This window comes from Scyliorhinus torazame, chromosome 3, assembly GCF_047496885.1.
Source record: "Scyliorhinus torazame isolate Kashiwa2021f chromosome 3, sScyTor2.1, whole genome shotgun sequence".
In the NCBI taxonomy this organism is placed as follows: Eukaryota; Metazoa; Chordata; class Chondrichthyes; order Carcharhiniformes; family Scyliorhinidae; genus Scyliorhinus; species Scyliorhinus torazame.
Genome location: NC_092709.1, coordinates 304,698,604 through 304,721,785, shown reverse-complemented (window position 1 = coordinate 304,721,785; position 23,182 = coordinate 304,698,604). Strand labels below are relative to the sequence as shown.

The following is a 23,182-nucleotide window of genomic DNA, read 5'->3' as shown; positions in this document are numbered from 1 at the left end:
TTATATTTCCCTCCAAATCATTTATATATATTACAAACAGCAAAAGTCCCAGCACGGATCCCTGAGGAATGCCACTCGTCACAGCCCTCCATTCAGAAATGCACCCTTCCATTGCTACCATATGTCTTTTATGACTGAGCCAGTTCTTGCCAGCTCACCTCTGATCCCATGTGACTTCACCTTCTGTACCAGTTTGCCATGACGGACCTTGCCAAATGCCTCACTGAAGTCCACGTGAACAACATTCACTGCCCTACCCTCATCAATCATCTTCGGCATTTTCTCAAAAAACTCGATCAAGTTAGTGAGACATAACCTCCCCTTCAAAATACCATGTTGCCTCTCGCTAATACATCCATTTATTTCCAAGTGGGAGTAAATCCTGTCTCGGAGAATCCTCTCCAATAATTTCCCTACCACTGACGTACCGTTCACCGGCTTGTAATTACCTGGATTATCCTTTCTACCCTTCTTAAATAAAGGAACAACATTGGCTATTCTCCGATAATCTGGGATCTCCCAGAGGGTTGTCTTTATTAATCCATGCTGGGTCCGTAACCACCTCTGCCCCCTCACTCCTAAGCCTATCTATTTTCCTAGCAGTCGTCTACTTCCTTAGTTGGGTGTCAGAAAGTGTGCCTTTCTCAATGAAGAGGTTCATTGCAGATCAGAGTGGTAGATGTGTGAGGTAAGCGGGCAGTTGGAGATTTCCTCAGTGGTACTGTGCAACATATATGCCCCAAATTGGGACGATGTGGACTTTGTGAGGCGGGTTCTGTCCCCCATCCCGTACCTAGATTTGCACAGACTCATCCTCGGGGAAGACTTTAATACAATCCCAGATCCGGAATTGGACCGATCAAGCCCTAGGTCCAGGAGGATATTGGCGATGGCTGGGGAGCTGGCATGGCCATTCCCAATTTTCAAAGTTACTACGGGGCTGCTAATATTGTTGTGGTCTGAAGATGGATGTTGGATCAAGGGTAGGGATGGTGCAGAGTGGAGGAGACCTCGTGTAGAGAAACTTCCTCAAGGGCATTGGCTTCAGCTCCCCTTCCATTTTCGCAAGGTAGGTACTCATCAAATCCAGTGGTGGTTTCCACTCTGGAGGGCTTGAAACCAGTGGCACTTACATTTTCGCTTGAAGGGCATGTACAGAAAGTAGTGGTAACCATAGATTTGTCCCAGCGCGATTGAATGTCAGGTTTAAGGAATGGGACTATCTGGGGATTAAATGCTTTGAGGACCCTGTTTTTGGGTGGGAAGTTTGCGGACCTATCAAATGAACAAAGAACAAATAACAAAGGCCCTCCAAGCCTGCGCCGACCATGCTGCCCGTCTAAACTAAAATCTTCTACACTTCCAGGGTCCATATCCCTCTAGTCCCATCCTATGCATGTACTTGTCAAGATGCCCGTTAACCGTCACTATCGCCCCTGCGGGCCGCGACCCTACATTTTAAAACCCCTGGGCTAGGCTGAGCCGTTTCTTCCCAGAAGTGGCTAATCAATGTACGCAATGTGCTGGATCCCATCCAAACCATGTCCACATCTTCTGGTCCTGTCGAATACTGGTGGGGCTTTGAGAGGGCGTTTTGGTGAACACCACTAGCGGTATATTATATGTATTACGGCACTGCCCGAATATTAGAGGTACAATGGTAAATCCCTGCCTGCTGGCTCCGCACAGCAGGCGGTGTATAAAAGTGTGTGCTCTCCTGCGCTGCAGCCATTCTGGTTCCAGCTACAGGAGGCACAACATCTTGCTCAATAAAGCCTCGATTGTTCCACCATTCTAGTCTTGTGGTAATTGACGGTACATCAATTTATTGAACAAGATTTTTAAACGATGGATCTCCTCATCAAGCCTGATCGCCTGCAGCTGAGCCCTCAAGCAGCCAATGCCACGTCTACCTTCGAAGGCTACCTCAGAGCAGCCGCTTCAGAACCCTCGGACTCGCAGAAGCTCCAGGTCCTCTATTCACGGGTGAGCCCTGACATTTCTCCCCTCATCCGGGATGCGGCCACCTAACTCTGAAGCAATGACGCTCCTGAAGGGACATTATGTTTGACCGGTAAATCACGTGTACGCCAGACACTTCCTGGCCACGAGACAGCAACTCCCTGGGAAGATTCTGGACGATTTCTTGCGTGCCCTGCAGATCCTAGATAGGAACTGTGACTGCCAGGCAGTTTCGGCAGTCCAGCACACCGAACTTTTAATTAGAGACGCTTACGTCACGCGCATGAAGTCTGCATACGTCTGCCAGCGGCTACTGGAAGGGGGTACGCTCGATCTTGCGGGGACTAGGCAGCTCGCTAATTCGTTAGAAGTGGCCTCCCGTAATGTTCAGTCCTACGCCCCCGACCGCGCGGCACCCTCGTGGGCATCGTGGGCCACACCAGCTGCCGACTCCAGCTCACGACGGCAGCCAGCCAACTCTGGCCCCCCCCCACCCCCAGTGTTATTTTTGCGGACAAAACAAACACCCCAGGCAGTGTTGTCCGGCGCGGAGCGCGACCTGCGACGGGTATGGGAAGAAAGGACACTTTGTTTCTGTTTGCCAGGTCCGGTCGGTCGCCGCTGTTTCCAGGCCCGGCATTTCAACACCCTCCACGTGCGACCCAGGGCCGCCGCCATCTTCCTCACTGCAAGCTAGGTGCGGCCCGTGGGCACCGCCAACTTTGATGCCGCCCGCCATCTTCGCCGCCATTTTGGACTGCGCCTCAGGACCTCTGCTCGCCTGACCGTTCGTCGCCTACCACTACCTCCGCCACCGCTGATCAGTCCGGGACCTCCCAGCATCTTCCGCAGCTCGCCTCTATCACCCTGGATCAGTCTCGGCCCCACAACCTCGCGACCGCTACGACGACGGTGATGATCAATGGGCACGAGACGACCTGCCTCTTTGTCTCCGGGAGCACAGAGAGCTTCATCCACCTCACTAAGGTAAGGCGCTGCTCCCTCCCGGTACACCCTGTCACCCAGAAAATCTCCCTGGCCTCCGGATCCCATTCCGTTGAAATCCGGGGGTACTGTATCGCGCCCCTCACCGTCCAGGGGTAGAGTTCAGCAACTTCCGGCTCTACGTCCTCCCCCACCTCTGCGCTGCCCTGTTGCTCGGCCTGGATTTTCACTGCCATCTCTAAAGCCTGACTTTAAAATTCGGCGGACCCCTATCCCCCCCTCACCGTCTGCGGCATCACGACCCTTAAGGTCGATCCACCTTCCCCGTTTGCGAACCTCACCCCGGATTGCAAACCCATTGCCACTAGGAGCAGACGGTACAGTGCCCAGGACAGGCCTTCATCAGGTCGGAGGTCCAACGGCTTCTGCGGGAGGGGATTATTGAGGCCAGCAACAGCCCCTGGAGAGCTCAGGTAGTGGTGGTGAAGACTGGGGAGAAGCACAGATGGTCATTGACTACAGTCAGATCATCAATCGGTACATGCAGCTCGACGCGTACCCCTTCCCACACATATCTGACATGGTCAATCAGATTGCGCAGTATAGAGTCTTCTCCGCAGTAGACTTGAAGTCCGCCTACCACCAGCTTCCCATCTGCTCTGAGGGCCGCCAATAAACTGCGTTCGAAGCAGATGGCCACCTCGATCACTTCCTTAGGGTTCCCTTCGGCATCACTAATGGGGTCTCGGTCTTCCAACGTGAGATGGACCGAATGGTTGACCGGTGCAGCCTGCGGGCCGCCTTCCCGTACCTAGGCAACGTCACCATCTGCTGCCACGATCAGCAGGACCACGACGCAAACCTCCAAAACTTCCTCCATAACGCCAAACTCCTTAACCTCACTGCCCCAAGGCCCTGAAACGATGCCTGGGGGTTTTTCTCCTATTACGCCCAGTGTGTCCCTAATTATGCAGACAAGGCCCGCCCACTCATTCAGTCCACAGTTTTTCTCCTGATGGCTGAGGCCCGCCAGGCCTTCAACCGCATCAAGGCGGACATCGCCAAGGCCACGATGCACGCGGTCGACGAGTCCCTCCCCTTTCAGGTGGAGAGTGATGCATCGGACGTAGCCCTGGCTGCCACCCTCAACCTTGTGGGCTGACCCGTGGTTTTCTTTTCCCACACCCTTCATGCCTCCGAAATTCGGCACTCCTCTGTCGAAAAGGAGGCCCAAGCCATAGTGGAAGCTGTGCGACATTGGTGGCATTACCTGGCCGGCAGGAGATTCACTCTCCTCACTGAGCAACGGTCGGTTGTCTTTATGTTTAATAATACACAGCGGGGCAAGATCAAAAACGACAAGACCTTGAGGTGGAGGATCAAGCTCTCCTCCTATAATTATGAGATCCTGTATCGCCCGGGGAAACACAATGAACCCCCCCCTCATGCCCTATCCTGCGGTACATGTGCCAGCGCACAAGTGGACCGACTCCTGGCTCTCCACTATGACCTCTGCCACCCGGGGGTCACCCGTTTCTTCCATTTTGTCAAGGCCCGCAACCTGCCCTACTCCATTGAGGAGGTCAGGACCGTCACCCGAGACTGCCAAGTCTGCGCAGAGTGCAAGCCGCACTTCTACCGACCAGATAGAGCGCACCTGGTGAAGGCCTCCCGCCTCTTTGAACGCCTCAGCATGGACTTCAAAGGGCCCCTCCCCTCCACCGCCCACAACACGTACTTCCTGAACGTGATTGACGAGTACTCCCGGTTCCCTTTCGCCATCCCATGCCCCGATAGGACTTCTGCCACGGTAATCAAAGCCCTGCACAGCATCTTCACTCTTTTCGGTTTCCCCACCTATATCCACAGTGATCGGGGATCCTCTTTCATGAGCGATGAGCTGCGTCAGTTCCTGCTCAACAAGGGCATTGCCTCGAGCAGGACGACCAGCTACAACCCCCAGGGAAACGGGCAGGTGGAGAGGGAGAACGGGACGGTCTGGAAGGCCGTCCTGCTGGTCCTGAGGTCTAAAAATCTCCCGGTCTCCCGCTGGCAGGAGGTCCTCCCCGACGCGCTCCACTCCATCCGATCGCTCCTCTGCACTGAAGTGTTGGGTGCTCCGAGACACAGACGAACCAACACGGTTGCGATTGGTACAATGCAGTTTTATTTCTTTTAACTATTTATATAACAAACTCTGGTACTCAGCACATGGTGACTGTCTGAGTGTCTGGCTTGGTGGGCCTTGCCCTGAGCCGTCTCCTGCTGGACTGCCCAGGAAGTGTTGTGTTCCTTGTTTTGTACTGTATATGCTCTTGTCTGTGATTGGCTGTCGTGTTGTGTGCGCTAATTGGTCCGTTGATCTGTCCATCACTCTGTATGTGTGTATGTGCTGTGATGTTCACTTGAATATCATGACATGCACCCAACTAATGAAACCCCTCACGAACGTGTGTTTGCCTTCCCCAGGAAATCCACCTCCGGGGTCTCGCTCCCAACATAGCTGACAGTTCCTGGACCCGTCCTCCTCCGGAAGCATAAATCGGACCCCTTGATCGAAAAGGTCCACCTCCTACATGCAAACCCGCAGTACGCCTACGTGGCACACCCAGACGGGCGCCAAGACACAGTCTCCCTCCGGGACCTGGCACCCGCCGGGTCCCCACCCATGACCTGACACCGCCGCCAACCCCCCCCCACAACCTGACACCGCCGCCAACCCCCCCCCACGACCTGACACCGCCACCAACCCCCCCCACGACCTGACACCGCCGCCACCCCCCCCCCCCCCACGACCTGACACCGCCACCAACCCCCCCCCACGACCTGACACCGTGCCGCCAACCCCCCCATGACCTGACACTGCGCCGCCCCCCCCCACGACCTGACACCGCCGCCAACCCCCCCCCACGACCTGACACCGCCGCCAACCCCCCCCACGGCCTGACACCGCCGCCAACCCCCCCACGACCTGACACCGTGCCGCCCCCCCCACGACCTGACACCGTGCCGCCCCCCCACGACCTGACGCCGCCGCCAACCCCCCCCCCCACGACCTGACACCGCCGCCAACCCCCCCCCCCCCACGACCTGACACCGTGCCGCCCCCACCCCACGACCTGACACCGTGGCGCCCCCCCCGCAACCTGACATTGTGCCGCCCCCCCCCCCCCCCCAACGACGACCTGACACCGCAGCCACACACCCACACACAGGACTGAGGCGATCGTGGAGGAGGGTCAAGGCCCCCGACAGACTTCATTTGTAATGTTTCCCCCACCCCCGCCGGACTCTTTTTTTAAACAGTGGGTGAATGTGGTGAACACCACTAGTGGTATATTATATGTATTACGGCACTGCCCGTATATTAGAGGTACGATGGTAAATCCCTGCCTGCTGGCTCCGCCCAGCAGGCAGCGTATAAAAGCGTGTGCTCTCCTGCGTTGCAGCCATTCTGGTTCCAGCTACAGGAGGCACAACATCTTGTTCAATAAAGCCTCGATTGTTCCACTATTTTAGTCTCGTGGTAATTGACGGTACATCAGGCGTTACAGATGTATTGTCTTGAGTGGTGGGGGTCGTAGTCACACCTTCCCCATGGCTAGCTATCTTTGGTATGTCTGAGTATCCTAGTGTCATGGTGGGAAAGGGAGCAGAGGTCATGGTTTTTGCCTCCCTACTAGCTCGAAGGAGAATTTTGCTTAATTGGCAGGCTGCAGAACCGCCAAGCACTGGGTCATGGGTACAGGACCTTGCGGAGTTTCTTCATTTGGAGAGAACCAAGTTCGCCATTAGACGTTCGGATGAGAGGTTCTCCGTGATGTGGAAGATGCTCATCGGCTTTTTCCAAGAACTACTAGTATGTCAGCGGGTGGGTTTGGGGGGGGGGGGGGGGTCCTGTTGTATTGTATAATGTTATTAGCATTATTAATATGTTATGCGGTATCCAATGTTGTTGTGGGTTATGGACTATTCCTGTATTCTTTGGTCAAAACCTCAATAAATTATCTTGCAATACAAAAGAAATTAGGTACCTTAAATTAAATTTTTTAAAATTATATGCATTCAACCACTCATCTGGTTGATGCAGAGGCAGATTCTCACTGCAGAAGGAAGCTTAAACATCAGAGGGTAGGATTTGGTTTAACTACATTGCCCCTCTGGTCAAAGAGCCCGACACTGTCTCTAAGGCCAACAGTGAAGAAGGGCTACTTTCCCAAGGCATCAGAGGGAATCCAATGCTTAATTGTTGGCATTTCTCCCATGTACTTACTTTGCATAAGCACCTTTTGAACATGGCAGACACATCATTTGTCCAGCCTGAGACTGGTAGAAACCCTGTGGGCACATCAGACAATCATCTGGAGTAAGACAGAACCCAGCAGAACAGCAGGAGCAATTCAGGGACCCTGGAAGGGAAACATTTTAAAAAGTTACAGCCACTTAAATATCCATCACGTTTTACATAAAACAGAAACACTTTAGTTAAGCTCAACAGAACGAGGACATTCGTAAACCTTAGTTAACAGAAGTGTACCCAATCCAAAATAGTTTGCCAATCTGACCTTGCAAACAATAAACCACCTCAAATTCAAGCTGAAATGCACTGATTGGCATAACGGATGTGAGGAACTGAACGGCATTCTCCTGATCCTAGATCAGGTGGTTCATTTGGTTTACATAGAGACTTCGGAGGATTGGATTTCCATAGTGTAGCTACTGTGCATTAGGACGGTCCAAACAAATTAGTTATGTATCCAGAGACACTGAAAAAAGTATACGACAGATGTATCTTCACATGCGACATGCATTGTACGAAGGCAACACTGGTTGGAATAGTGCACCGAGACTAAAATGTTCATTGTACAGGGAGAAACAAAACCAAGATTTCAAATTAAATTTTAGTACCCAATTATTTTTTTCCAATTAAGGGGCAATTTAGCGTGGCCAATCCGCCTAGCCTGCACATTTTTGGGTTGTGGGGGTGAGACCCACGCAGACACGGGGAGAATGGGTAAACTCCATACGGACAGTGACCCAGGGCCAGGATCAAACCCGGGTCCTCGGCGCCGTGAGGCAGCAGTGCCATCCATTTAAATACATTGCTGCTCTCAAACTTGTGCAAGACTTCTAACTGGAGAAGTACCGATGCCACTTACCGTTATTGGAGTAATGCCCTGGAGAACACCCAGCACAATTAGAGGTGTTCAAAACTGAACAGTTCGAAGGCATGGATGTGACTGTCCCTGGAAGGTGAGCTGATGTGGTGTCAATTCCCTGTGTAGTGCTGGTGGTGATGTTAATGCCATCAGTTGTATTAGGCAAAGTGGTCACTGGTGTAGAAGCAAGTGGAACGGTTGGAACAGTGCTGACTTGGCCGAGCACCAGACCTAAAAATAAAAACAAGTGTGACCAGATCAAATCAGTTTAAGGGAAATGGAACGATGCCTTATATGCTGCTTAACAATTACAATCACAAGTCAGTGTATTAACATGTTGGTTATTGCATTAAAGACTTCACTATCCAAGAGGTACTCTTATATGGGGATTTAGTCTCATCATAGATAGGTGTTCCTAAACAACAGACAAGGTATCAGGTTTAAAAAGAACTCTGGACTATTATGGCATAACAATGCAATGGTGGAAAAGAGCAAGCAGTTCTGGCATTTGGGAGAGTGAGTGAGAGAGCGAGCAGAGGTCAGAAAGTAAATACAGACTGATTACTAGTCAGCCGAAGCAAGATATGCCATCACTAGACAGTTGATAAAATAATGAGGAGCATAGACAGAGGAGCATGTGGGCAGCACGGTAGCAGAGAGGTTAGCACAGTTGCTTCACAGCTCCAGGGTCCTAGGCTCGATTCCCAGCTTGGGTCACTGTCTGCACGTTCTCCCCGTGTCTGCGTGGGTTTCCTCCGGGTGCTCCGGTTTCCTCCCACAGTCCAAAGATGTGCAGGTTAGGTGGATTGGCCATGTTAAATTGCACTTAGGTTAGGTGGGGTTACTGGTTTACAGGGATAGGGTGGAGGCAAGGGCTTAAATGGGGTGCTCTTTCCAAGAGCCGGTGCAGACCCGATGGGCCAAATGGCCTCCTTCTGCACTGTAAATTCTATGATCTATTCTATGATCTGCAAGGTAGATGTCGACATCTTTTCCCAAAGGTAGAGGAGTCTAGAACCAAAGAGCATAGTGTGGTAGTATGCATTAGGGGTCATGTGGGACTGTGAAGCCGTGATGTCATTGGCTGACAGATCCCGGGTCCTGGTTGGCTGTTGACCTCTAGCTCCGCCCTGAAGGCGGAGTATAAGAACCAGGAGTTCTCCCCCGCAGGCCAGTCTGCAACTGAACTGCGGGGAACAAGTCACGCTTAATAAAGCCTCATCAACTTCATCTCTATTCGTCTCTCAGGAGTCTTTGTGCGCTACAATTTATTAAGCGTGCTTAAAGGACTATGGAGCTCAGGATCATCCCGGAATGCCTGAGGATCAGCCCCCACGCAGTGAACTCAGCAGCAGTTTTCAAACACTGGCAGACTTGTCTCGAGGCCTACCTCAGAACGGCCCCCGGCCGGGTCACAGAAGACCAGAAACTACAGGTCCTGCATTCGAGGGTAAGCCCGGAAATTTTCCCTCTCATCGAAGACGCAGAGGATTTCCAGACGGCGTTCGCAGCATAAAGAGCATCTATGTTCGCCCAGTGAACCAGATCTACGCACGCTACCAACTCGTAACGAGACGGCAAAGTCCCGGAGAATCGATAGATGAATTCTACGCCGCGCTACTAATTTTGGGACGGGCCTGCAGCTGCCCGCCGGTAAACGCGATGGAACACACGGACATGTTAATGCGTGATGCTTTTGTGGCTGGTATGAACTCTTCCCAAATCCGCCAAAGACTTTTAGAAAAAGAGTCGCTAGGACTCTGAGGCACGGGCCCTTGCAGCCTCCCTGGATGTGGCCGCGCGAAACGCCCGCGCCTACGGCCCCGACCGCGCGGCAGCCCCTTGGGCTCCATGGACCCCCGTCGCGACAAACCCCCCCCCTCCCCCCCACCCCACAGTCTTGCGCGGTTCAGACGCCAAGTCGTCCCGGGGGAGCCCGCTGCTATTTCTGCGGCCAGGCGAAACACCCCCGGCAGCGCTGCCCGGCCCGCGCAGCGATTTGTAAGAGCTGCGGGAAAAAGGGCCATTTCGCGGCTGCGTGCCGGTCCCGGGAGGTCGCCGCTGTCCCCGGAGAACAAGGAGTCCTGCGCGCTTCTAACGCTCCCCAACACGCCCCAGCGCCCCATGTACGACCCGCAGGCGCAACCAGTTTGGGTCCCGGCCACCGCTGTCCAGCGCCCCATGTACGACCCGCAGGCGCAACCAGTTTGGGTCCCGGCCACCGCTGTCCCCGGAGAACAAGGTGATCTGCGCGTTTCTAACGCTCCCCAACCCCCCCCAGCGCCCCATGTGCGACCCGCAGGTGCCGCCATTTTGGGTCCCGGCCACCACGAGGGGAGGAGGGGCGCCGCCATCTTGGGATCCCCAGACCTGTGCGACGCATGGGGACGGCCATTTTGTCCACCCCCGCCGCCATCTTGTGACCCCCCAGCCATGTGCGATGCATGGGGGCGGCCATTTTGTTCACCCCGCCGCCATCTTGGACGGCAACAACGGACCCCAGTGTCGACGGCTCCACGGGGTTCGAGGAAGACGCTCAAGCACTACGATCACGTCTGGCCTCAATGACGCTGGACCAAGCACGGCCCCGGACGCTCCAGACGACGACAACAACGGTGCTGATAAACGGGAACGAGACACCATGCCTGGTCGACTCCGGGAGCACAGAAAGCTTCATCCACCCCGACACGGTAAGACGCTGTTTTTTGACCATCCGTCCCAGTGCGCAAAAGATTTCCCTAGCTGCAGGATCCCACTCCGTACAGATTAAAGGCTTCTGCATAGTGACCCTAACGGTGCAAGGGAGGGAGTTTAAAAACTACAGGCTCTACGTCCTTCCCCAACTCTGCGCGCCCACATTACTGGGATTAGACTTCCAGTGCAATCTGCAGAGCCTGACCTTCCAATTCGGCGGCCCAATACCCCCACTCACTATCTGCGGCCTTGCAACCCTCAAGGTTCAACCCCCATTCTTGTTTGCAAACCTCACCCCGGATTGCAAACCCGTCGCCACTAGGAGCAGACGGTATAGCGCCCAGGACCGGACATTCATTCGGTCCGAAGTCCAGCGGCTACTGAAGGAAGGCATAATCCAGGCCAGCAACAGTCCCTGGAGAGCACAGGTGGTAGTAGTAAAGACAGGGGAGAAGCAAAGGATGGTCATAGACTATAGCCAGACCATCAACAGGTACGCACAACTAGATGCGTACCCTCTCCCCCGCATATCCGACATGGTCAATCGGATTGCCCAATATAAGGTCTTCTCCACCGTGGACCTCAAGTCCGCCTACCATCAGCTCCCCATCCGCCCAAGTGACCGCAAGTACACAGCCTTCGAGGCAGACGGGCGATTATACCACTTCCTAAGGGTCCCATTTGGCGTCACAAACGGGGTCTCGGTCTTCCAACGGGAGATGGACCGAATGGTTGATCAACACTGGTTGCAGGCCACGTTTCCGTACCTCGACAACGTAACCATCTGTGGCCACGATCAGCAGGACCACGACGCCAACCTCCAAAAATTCCTCCAGACCGCTAAAGCCTTGAACCTCACATACAACGAGGACAAGTGCGTTTTTAGCACAAACCGGCTAGCCATCTTGGGATATGTAGTGCGCAATGGGATAATAGGCCCCGACCCCGAACGTATGCGCGCACTCATGGAATTTCCCCTCCCGCACTGCCCAAAAGCCCTGAAACGCGGCCTGGGGTTCTTTTCGTACTACGCCCAGTGGGTCCCCCAGTACGCAGACAAGGCCCGCCCCCTAATACAGACCACGACCTTCCCTCTGTCGACAGAGGCTTGCCAGGCCTTCAGCCGCATCAAAGCGGATATCGCAAAGGCCACGATGCGCGCCATCGACGAGTCCCTCCCCTTCCAGGTCGAGAGCGACGCCTCCGATGTAGCTCTAGCGGCCACCCTTAACCAAGCGGGCAGGCCCGTGGCCTTTTTCTCCCGAACCCTCCACGCTTCAGAAATCCGCCACTCCTCAGTGGAAAAGGAAGCCCAAGCCATAGTGGAAGCTGTGCGACATTGGAGGCATTACCTGGCCGGCAGGAGATTCACTCTCCTCACCGACCAACGGTCGGTAGCCTTCATGTTCGATAATGCACAGCGGGGCAAAATTAAAAACAACAAGATCTTAAGGTGGAGGATCGAGCTCTCCACCTTCAACTATGAGATCCTGTACCATCCCGGAAAGCTGAACGAGCCGTCCGATGCCCTATCCAGCGGCACATGTGCCAACGCACAAATTAACCGCCTCCAAAACCTCCACGAGGACCTCTGCCACCCGGGGGTCACTCGGTTCTACCACTTTATAAAGTCCCGCAACCTCCCCTACTCTGTGGAGGAGGTCCGTACAGTCACAAGGAACTGCCACATCTGCGCAGAGTGCAAACCGCACTTTTTCAGGCCGGATGGTGCGCACCTGATCAAGGCTTCCCGTCCCTTTGAACGCCTTAGTCTGGATTTCAAAGGGCCCCTCCCCTCCACCGACCGCAACACATACTTCCTGAATGTGGTGGACGTTTCCCCTTCGCCATCCCCTGCCCTGACATGACAGCGGCCACAGTCATTAAAGCCCTTAACACCATATTCACACTGTTCGGTTGCCCCGCATACGTCCACAGCGACAGGGGGTCCTCCTTCATGAGTGACGAGCTGCGCCAGTTCCTGCTCAGCAACGGTATAGCCTCGAGCAGGACGACCAGCTACAACCCTCGGGGGAACGGGCAAGTAGAGAGGGAGAACGGCACGGTCTGGAAGACCGTCCTACTGGCCCTACGGTCCAGGGACCTCCCAGTTTCACGGTGGCAGGAGGTCCTCCCGGACGCTCTCCACTCCATCCGGTCGCTACTGTGTACTAGCACTAACCAAACGCCTCATGAGCGTCTCCTTGTCTTCCCCAAGAAGTCCTCCTCTGGAACGTCGCTGCCGACCTGGCTGGCGGTCCCAGGACCCATATTGCTCCGAAAACATGTGCGGGCGCACAAGTCGGACCCGTTGGTCGAGAGGGTTCGCCTCCTCCACGCGAACCCGCAGTACGCTTACGTGGAGTACCCCGACGGCCGACAGGACACGGTCTCCCGCCCTGACACCAATCACCCCCTCCCTGCCACCGGCGCACCCCGCTAGCGCCCCCTTCCCGGGAGGATCGGTCCTCCTCCCAGGTCCGACCAGAAGTGAAGCTGAAGCAGAAACCGTAAGGCTCCCGGAGACGACAACACTGGAACAAGCACCACCACCGGGGCCGAGGCGATCGACGAGGACGACCAGACCGCCCGACCGACTCGTGGCATCGATGTAACACTACAATGTTGTGGACTTTAACGAGAACTCTTTCTTTTTCCCCCTTTTACTGTAAATAGTCCAAAACAAAAAAAAACCTCTGTACATACTGTGATGACATGCAAAAGTTTTCCTCCCAGGACCAGCCTTGTAAACCCTTACCACCATGCGAAGCACCACCCCGCCGGGTTCATTTTTAACAAGGGGTGAATGTGGTAGTATGCATTAGGGGTCATGTGGGACTGTGAAGCCGTGATGTCATTGGCTGACAGATCCCGGGTCCTGGTTGGCTGTTGACCTCTAGCTCCGCCCTGAAGGTGGAGTATAAGAACCAGGAGTTCTCCCCCGCAGGCCAGTCTGCTACTGAACTGCGGGGAACAAGTCACGCTTAATAAAGCCTCATCGACTTCATCTCTATTCGTCTCTCAGGAGTCTTTGTGCGCTACACATAGGTTTAAGGTGAGAAGGGAGAGATACAAAAGAGACCAGGGGGGAAATTTCTTCGCAGAGAGTGGTGAGCATCTGGAACGGGCTGCCAGAGACAGTGGTAGAAGTGGGTACGATTTTGTCTTTTAAAAAGCAGTTGGACAGTTACATGGGCAGGGTGGGTATAGAGGGATTTGGGCCAAATTTGGGCATGTGGGACAAGCTTAGTGATAGAAACTGGGCAGCATGGACAAGCTGGGCCAAAGGGCCTGTTTCCATGCTGCAAACATCTATGACTCTAGCACGAGTTTAGTTAAGGGAAAGATTAGTGGGTTTCCCCAGCTGCAGTGAAGAAAATCTTTAAGATTCCTAGGTAATTGCCCAATGCTTGCCACTTTACCACACATCACCAGATCAGAAGGGATGTAAACATTGATTCAAACTAGTACAATGGCAGACAAGCAGAAACGCCAATGGCATCTTACACTGTGGCTTTCCTTCATTCCAAACTGCACAAAAAGTGCACGAGTACCATCAGCAGTCAGCGTAAAAAGTTTGACCTATAGGATTTTTTAAAAAAATGTTGATAAATTTAGTGTACCCAATTCATTTTTTCCAATTAAGGGGCATTTTTAAAAATTCTTTTTTTTTTTTTTTTAAAAAGCGTGGCCAATACACCTACCCTGCACATCTTTTGGGTTGTGGGGGCGAAACCCACGCAGACACGGGGAGAATGTGGCAACTCCACACGGACAATGACTCAGAGCCGGGATCGAACCTGGGACCTCAGCGCCGTGAGGCAGCAATGCTAACCACTGTGCCACCGTGCTGCCCTGGACCTATAGGATTAATAGTTTGTTCTCAAATTTCCACAATCAATCAATAATAAAAGCAGCATCCTTTAACAGGATGTTCGGCGTAGTTGTAAACAAGCCACTATTCCAATAATCTGAGGAAGGAGTAACACAAAAACACCACTAATTAACAATCAATTTGTCAATTGCATCATGACCCGGACAAAAGGACGATTGATGCAAGATCAACTGAAAAGGTTGCAACTGCTGCTGCAAGAGTTTTTTTTGTGATGAATGTTAAATGGACACAAAGAAAGTGCTTGTCAAACACAATGCAGTAGCAGTATTTCATTTTTTGTCTGCATGATTTAAAAATTAACATAGCTCTTTTATGTCAAATATTTCTCTTATGGTTCTCAGACTGCTAAAAAATAAAAAATAAAATGACTAGAAGTACAAAACTTGAAATCTTGTGTTTAAGTCTTTTACTGTAACAAACTAAAAGCAACATTGACTAAACACTTTAAAAATATATATTTTTATTAAGGCATTTATAATTTTAACAATTTTCAAACAAAAACCAAAGTGAACAACACATACCAACTAAACACTATTTCAGTCGGCAAAGCTTTCTCCAAACTACAGAAAAGATCCACCATTTAAAATCCCCTTGCTATGGCAATACTTCACTCTCTGGAAATCAGTCCAAGGTTATTCTCAGCTCCTTTTTCTTTTCCAACATCTACTCCCCGAACTGACTGATGAATGAATTGTAGATCCTTCCTCTCACCAAATCTAGATTAATCTCCCAACTGTTTTGAAACCCTCACAAACTTGATATCTACATTCCGAGCAGGAGCTCCCACCTACATCCTATGCAGTGAGCAACAGAGGCAATCTCTAGCTCTCTGCTCTCTTGTATCCTTGCAGACTTACCCTGACTATTTAAATAAAATCTCCTAACTCAATCCTACAATGGCTTCCATGAACCCTTCCCATCGCCATGACAATATGACGCACATGAGCCTTGTATTCAGGTGAAGTACTATTCAGCTATTCTCTAGATCCACAACGTCACTATTATCTTGGAATTAAATAGTTTAAATTCTAACCATTTATAAAACCTGATATTCCTATCATTTCCCTGTGACTTGAAGACTAATAGTCTGTTCATCGTAAGCACAGTCTCTCTGGGCATTCTGTGTTTACCTTCTTCAGCCTGGGACCCCCTTTAACAACCAAGCCATCCAGGCTTGTTGTCAGCAGAATTTTCACCCTTTTCACTCTTCCTTTTTATCTTAAAGACACAGTCCCAAAACATCACAATATTCTAAACTTTGTCTTTGGAACACTCTTTGCCTTGTGAGCTCAAAGAGTACACATTTTCACCCTCCTCCCACTGCAATTCGCATTCCGCCGCAACCGGTCCACAGCAGACACTATCTCCCTGGCCCTACACGCATCCCTAGAGCACCTCAACAACAAGGACTCCTACATCAGACTCCTATTTATTGACTACAGCTCCGCTTTCAACACCATAATCCCAGCCAAGCTCATATCAATGCTCCAAAACCTAGGACTTGGCTCCCCACTCTGCAACTGGATCCTCGACCCAATTTTTTGTTTCCAATTAAGGGGCAATTTTAGCGTGGCCAATCCACCTACCCTGCACATCTTTGGGCTGTGGGGGCAAAACCCACGCAAACTCCACACAGACAGTGACCCAGAGCCAGGATTGAACCTGGGACCTTGGCGCAGTGAGACAGCAACAGACCACAATCAGTAAGAATAAACAACACCTCCTCCACAATAGTCCTCAATACCGGGTCCTGCAAGGCTGCGTACTTAGTCCCCTACTATACTCCCTGTACACACACGACTGCATGGCAAAATTTGGTTCCAACTCAATCTACAAGTTTGCTGACTACACCTCTGTATGCTTCACCCGATGCCGGTGTTATGTGTACCTTGTGTTGCCCTATTATGTATTTTATTTTATTTTCATGTACTTAATGATCTGTTTGAACTGCTCGCAGAACAACACTTTTCATTGTACCTCAGTACACGTGACAATAAACAAAATCCAATCCATCCCATCCTGTAACTGGTGCACCAGACGCAACAGGAAAATGGCCACAAACAGATCTAGGTCAGTGCTGAGGAATAATTACTTGATCTCGAGTGCAGATACAAACCTCAAACATCTTGCAAGCGGGTACCTTTTTTTCCCTCTTGTAATTCAGTAATGTAAAATTAGAAACCAGTTTGTTGAATAAAAGCTAAGCAGAGACAGTCTGGTGCCCACAAGGACATATTTCACTCCTTACAAAGATGATACAGCACAGATGGAGGCCTTTGGCCCATAGGTACCTACTCTTTCAACGAGCCAACTCATTCATCCCATTCACCGTCGGCATGTAAATTGCACCCCCCCCCCACACACTCTCAATTCAAGTATTTATCCAATTTACTAATTAAAAAGGTACTATTAAATCTGCTTCCACAACTCTTAATGAATTCCAGATGATAACCAGAGTTTAAAAAATTCACATCTTCCCTCTGCCACTGGAATCCATTTCTGCTCATCAAAACCCTTCACAAGCCTCTACTCAATCTCTCCATAACCTTCTCTACTCTTAACCAAATCAACCGCGGTTTGCCCAGTCTCTTTGCGGAACTTGGAAGTCCCCCATCCCTGGTACAATTCTAGTAAATCTTCTCAGGGTCCTCTTAAAAGACTCAGCATGTTTTCTAAAGTGTGATGCTTAGAATCAAACAGAATAAATATTCCAGCTGAACCTTATCATTTAATAAAATTGACCACAACTTTCTAGGTTTGGTTTCCCAAGTTCCTGTTCACAAAGCCAAGGCTCTCGACTTGCCCGGTCACCTTGAAAGGTTTGTTGACATACGTCCCCAGCTTTGTGTCTACACACACACTTCAATTGTACCAGTTAAACTCGTCACCTCTTCAGTCCTCCCCACCAAAATGCCCATTCACACTTAACAATAAATTTCACCTGTCCATTTTGTCAGTGTATATTGTCCTAAAGACTTGCTCGCCTCTTCATCATTTACTACATAATCAGAGTCTCATGTCATCTCAACACTTTAGGGGCTTTGTATATAGGAGGCATATTGAAAACAGGGCAGTAATCCAGTACAGACCCCGATACGGGAGGTATCAATGAACTTTCCACTGTACTGAAAAAAAAAACTGTTTTCCACTCCTCTGTGCCTTCTGCTCAATTTCTTATTTCTGCTGCCATTACCCTTTTGCTCCCATGGGTTTCAATTTTGCCAATGATGTGGCACCAACACCCTTGCAAACTTCATTTACAGGCTGGGGTTAAGACTAACTAAATTAGTGACACCACCGTATTATGTCGCAGACACGGTTCTTTCTTGCCCCAAGCAGTCCACACTGATCGCTGGCCAACACTGGTGTCAACTGGCAATTAAACTGTTTAATTGTACTTCCGTGGCCCCTTCTAGGTTCTGTATTGTATGATATGCCCAATGCAATGGGTTGTGGCCCTAGCAAGGTACTGAGCAGGTTTTTTTTTTTTTTGTTGTTTTAAAAAAATAAATTTAGAGTACCCAATCCATTTTTTCCAATTAAGAGCCAATCCACTTACCCTGCACATCTTTCCTGTTGTGGGGGCGAAACCCACACAAACACGGGGAGAATGTGCAAACACCACATGGACAGTGACCCAGGGCCGGGATCGAACTTGGGACCTCGGCACCGTGAGACAGCAGTGCTAACCACTGCGCCACCATGATGCCTTCTGAGCAGATTGTTTAACCAACAACTAGGATAGATCTTATTAGCCAGGTCAGAAAGTTACCCACCATAGAAGGAGAAAGTTTGATAAGTCATTAACTTGGCCTCCTGCCACTCACTGCCACCACCGTCACTTCGCTCCACACTCCCCTCACTGTCACCACCGTCACTTCGCTCCCCTCACTGTCAACACCGTCCCTTCACTCCCCTCACTGTCAACACCGTCCCTTCACTCCCCTCACTGTCAACACCGTCCCTTCACTCCCCTCACTGTCAACACCGTCCCTTCACTCCCCTCACTGTCAACACCGTCACTTCACTCCCCTCACTGTCAACACCGTCCCTTCACTCCCCTCACTGTCAACACCGTCACTTCACTCCCCTCACTGTCAACACCGTCCCTTCACTCCCCTCACTGTCAACACCGCCACTTCACTCCCCTCACTGTCAACACAGTCACTTCACTCCCCTCACTGTCAACACCGTCACTTCACTCCCCTCACTGTCAACACCGTCCCTTCACTCCCCTCACTGTCAACACCGTCACTTCGCTCCCCTCACTGTCAACACCGTCACTTCACTCCCCTCACTGTCAACACCGTCCCTTCACTCCCCTCACTGTCAACACCGCCACTTCACTCCCCTCACTGTCAACACAGTCACTTCACTCCCCTCACTGTCAACACCGTCCCTTCACTCCCCTCACTGTCAACACCGTCCCTTCACTCCCCTCACTGTCAACACCGTCACTTCGCTCCCCTCACTGTCAACACCGTCCCTTCACTCCCCTCACTGTCAACACCGTCCCTTCACTCCCCTCACTGTCAACACCGTCCCTTCACTCCCCTCACTGTCAACACCGTCCCTTCACTCCCCTCACTGTCAACACCGTCACTTCACTCCCCTCACTGTCAACACCGTCCCTTCACACCCCTCACTGTCACCACCGTCACTTCACACCCCTCACTGTCAACACCGTCCCTTCACACCCCTCACTGTCACCACCGTCACTTCACTCCCCTCACTGTCAACACCGTCCCTTCACTCCCCTCACTGTCAACACCGTCACTTCACTCCCCTCACTGTCAACACAGTCACTTCACTCCCCTCACTGTCAACACCATCCCTTCACTCCCCTCACTGTCAACACCGTCACTCCACTCCACTCACTGTCAACACCGTCCCTTCACTCCCCTCACTGTCAACACCGCCACTTCACTCCCCTCACTGTCAACACCGTCCCTTCACTCCCCTCACTGTCAACACAGTCACTTCACTCCCCTCACTGTCAACACCATCCCTTCACTCCCCTCACTGTCAACACCGTCACTCCACTCCACTCACTGTCAACACCGTCACTTCACTCCCCTCACTGTCAACACCGTCACTTCACTCCCCTCACTGTCAACACCGTCACTTCACTCCCCTGTCAACACAGTCACTTCACTCCCCTCACTGTCAACACCGTCCCTTCACTCCCCTCACTGTCAACACCGTCCCTTCACTCCCCTCACTGTCAACACCATCCCTTCACTCCACTCACTGTCAACACCGTCACTTCACGCCCCTCACTGTCAACACCGTCACTTCACTCCCCTGTCAACACAGTCACTTCACTCCCCTCACTGTCAACACCATCCCTTCACTCCCCTCACTGTCAACACAGTCACTCCCCTCACTGTCAACACAGTCACTTCACTCCCCTCACTGTCAACACCATCCCTTCACTCCCCTCACTGTCAACACAGTCACTCCCCTCACTGTCAACACAGTCACTTCACTCCCCTGTCAACACAGTCACTTCACTCCCCTCACTGTCAACACCATCCCTTCACTCCCCTCACTGTCAACACAGTCACTCCCCTCACTGTCAACACAGTCACTTCACTCCCCTCACTGTCAACACCATCCCTTCACTCCCCTCACTGTCAACACCGTCACTTCACTCCCCTCACTGTCAACACCATCCCTTCACTCCCCTCACTGTCAACACCGTCACTTCACTCCCCTCACTGTCAACACCGTCACTTCACTCCCCTCACTGTCAACACCGTCACTTCACTCCCCTCACTGTCAACACCGTCACTTCACTCCACTCACTGTCAACACCGTCACTTCACTCCCCTCACTGTCAACACCGTCACTTCACTCCCCTCACTGTCAACACCGTCCCTTCACTCCCTCACTGTCAACACCATCCCTTCACTCCCTCACTGTCAACACCATCCCTTCACTCCCCTCACTGTCAACACCATCCCTTCACTCCCCTCACTGTCAACACCGTCCCTTCACTCCACTCACTGTCAACACCGTCACTTCACTCCACTCACTGTCAACACCGTCACTTCACTCCACTCACTGTCAACACCGTCACTTCACTCCCCTCACTGTCAACACCGTCACTTCACTCCACTCACTGTCAACACCGTCACTTCACTCCCCTCACTGTCAACACCGTCCCTTCACTCCCCTCACTGTCAACACCGTCCCTTCACTCCACTCACTGTCAACACCATCCCTTCACTTCCCTCACTGTCAACACCGTCACTTCACTCCACTCACTGTCAACACCGTCCCTTCACTCCCCTCACTGTCAACACCGTCCCTTCACTCCCCTCATTGTCAACACCGTCACTTCACTCCACTCACTGTCAACACCATCCCTTCACTTCCCTCACTGTCAACACCGTCACTTCACTCCACTCACTGTCAACACCGTCCCTTCACTCCCCTCACTGTCAACACCGTCCCTTCACTCCCCTCACTGTCAACACCATCCCTTCACTCCCCTCACTGTCAACACCGTCACTTCACTCCCCTCACTGTCAACACCGTCACTTCACTCCCCTCACTGTCAACACCGTCCCTTCACTCCCCTCACTGTCAACACCGTCCCTTCACTCCACTCACTGTCAACACCATCCCTTCACTTCCCTCACTGTCAACACCGTCACTTCACTCCACTCACTGTCAACACCGTCCCTTCACTCCCCTCACTGTCAACACCGTCCCTTCACTCCCCTCATTGTCAACACCGTCACTTCACTCCACTCACTGTCAACACCGTCCCTTCACTCCCCTCACTGTCAACACCGTCCCTTCACTCCCCTCACTGTCAACACCATCCCTTCACTCCCCTCACTGTCAACACCGTCCCTTCACTCCCCTCACTGTCAACACCGTCCCTTCACTCCCCTCACTGTCAACACCGTCACTTCACTCCCCTCACTGTCAACACCATCCCTTCACTCCCCTCATTGTCAACACCGTCACTTCACTCCCCTCACTGTCAACACCATCCCTTCACTCCCCTCACTGTCAACACCGTCCCTTCACTTCCCTCACTGTCAACACCGTCACTTCACTCCACTCACTGTCAACACCGTCCCTTCACTCCCCTCACTGTCAACACCGTCCCTTCACTCCCCTCACTGTCAACACCATCCCTTCACTCCCCTCACTGTCAACACCGTCCCTTCACTCCCCTCACTGTCAACACCGTCCCTTCACTCCCCTCACTGTCAACACCGTCACTTCACTCCCCTCACTGTCAACACCATCCCTTCACTCCCCTCATTGTCAACACCGTCACTTCACTCCCCTCACTGTCAACACCATCCCTTCACTCCCCTCACTGTCAACACCGTCACTTCACTCCCCTCACTGTCAACACCATCCCTTCACTCCCCTCACTGTCAACACCGTCACTTCACTCCACTCACTGTCAACACCGTCACTTCACTCCCCTCACTGTCAACACCGTCCCTTCACTCCCCTCACTGTCAACACCATCCCTTCACTCCCCTCACTGTCAACACCGTCACTTCACTCCACTCACTGTCAACACCGTCCCTTCACTCCCCTCACTGTCAACACCGTCCCTTCACTCCCCTCACTGTCACCACCGTCACTTCACTCCACTCACTGTCAACACCGTCACTTCACTCCACTCACTGTCAACACCGTCCCTTCACTCCCCTCACTGTCAACACCGTCACTTCACTCCCCTGACTGTCAACACCGTCACTTCACTCCCCTCACTGTCAACACCGTCCCTTCACTCCCCTCACTGTCAACACCGTCCCTTCACTCCCCTCACTGTCAACACCGTCACTTCACTCCCCTGACTGTCAACACCGTCACTTCACTCCCCTGTCAACACAGTCACTTCACGCCCCTCACTGTCAACACCGTCCCTTCACTCCCCTCACTGTCAACACCGTCCCTTCACTCCCCTCACTGTCAACACCGTCCCTTCACTCCCCTCACTGTCAACACCGTCACTTCACTCCCCTCACTGTCAACACCATCCCTTCACTCCCCTCATTGTCAACACCGTCACTTCACTCCCCTCATTGTCAACACCGTCACTTCACTCCACTCACTGTCAACACCGTCCCTTCACTCCCCTCACTGTCAACACCGTCCCTTCACTCCCCTCACTGTCACCACCGTCACTTCACTCCCCTGACTGTCAACACCGTCACTTCACTCCCCTCACTGTCAACACCATCCCTTCACTCCCCTCATTGTCAACACCGTCACTTCACTCCCCTCACTGTCAACACCATCCCTTCACTCCCCTCACTGTCAACACCATCCCTTCACTCCCCTGTCAACACCGTCACTTCACTCCCCTCACTGTCAACACCATCCCTTCACTCCCCTCACTGTCAACACCGTCACTTCACTCCCCTCACTGTCAACACCATCCCTTCACTCCCCTCACTGTCAACACCGTCACTTCACTCCACTCACTGTCAACACCGTCACTTCACTCCCCTCACTGTCAACACCGTCACTCCACTCCACTCACTGT

The 23,182-nt window shown here is 52.2% G+C and overlaps 1 protein-coding gene across 1 annotated transcript in view; it reads right to left on the bottom strand.

Moving 5' to 3' along the window:
- LOC140409218 (uncharacterized) overlaps positions 1 to 23,182 on the bottom strand; it is a 116,313-nt gene that overhangs the window by 46,284 nt on the left and 46,847 nt on the right. The window contains exons 2-3 of the mRNA XM_072497495.1: positions 8,067 to 8,297; positions 7,181 to 7,316 (exon numbers count right to left, since the gene is read on the bottom strand). Coding sequence (XP_072353596.1) covers positions 7,181 to 7,316; positions 8,067 to 8,297 — 367 coding nt within the window. The remainder of the gene's footprint in view (positions 1 to 7,180; positions 7,317 to 8,066; positions 8,298 to 23,182) is intronic.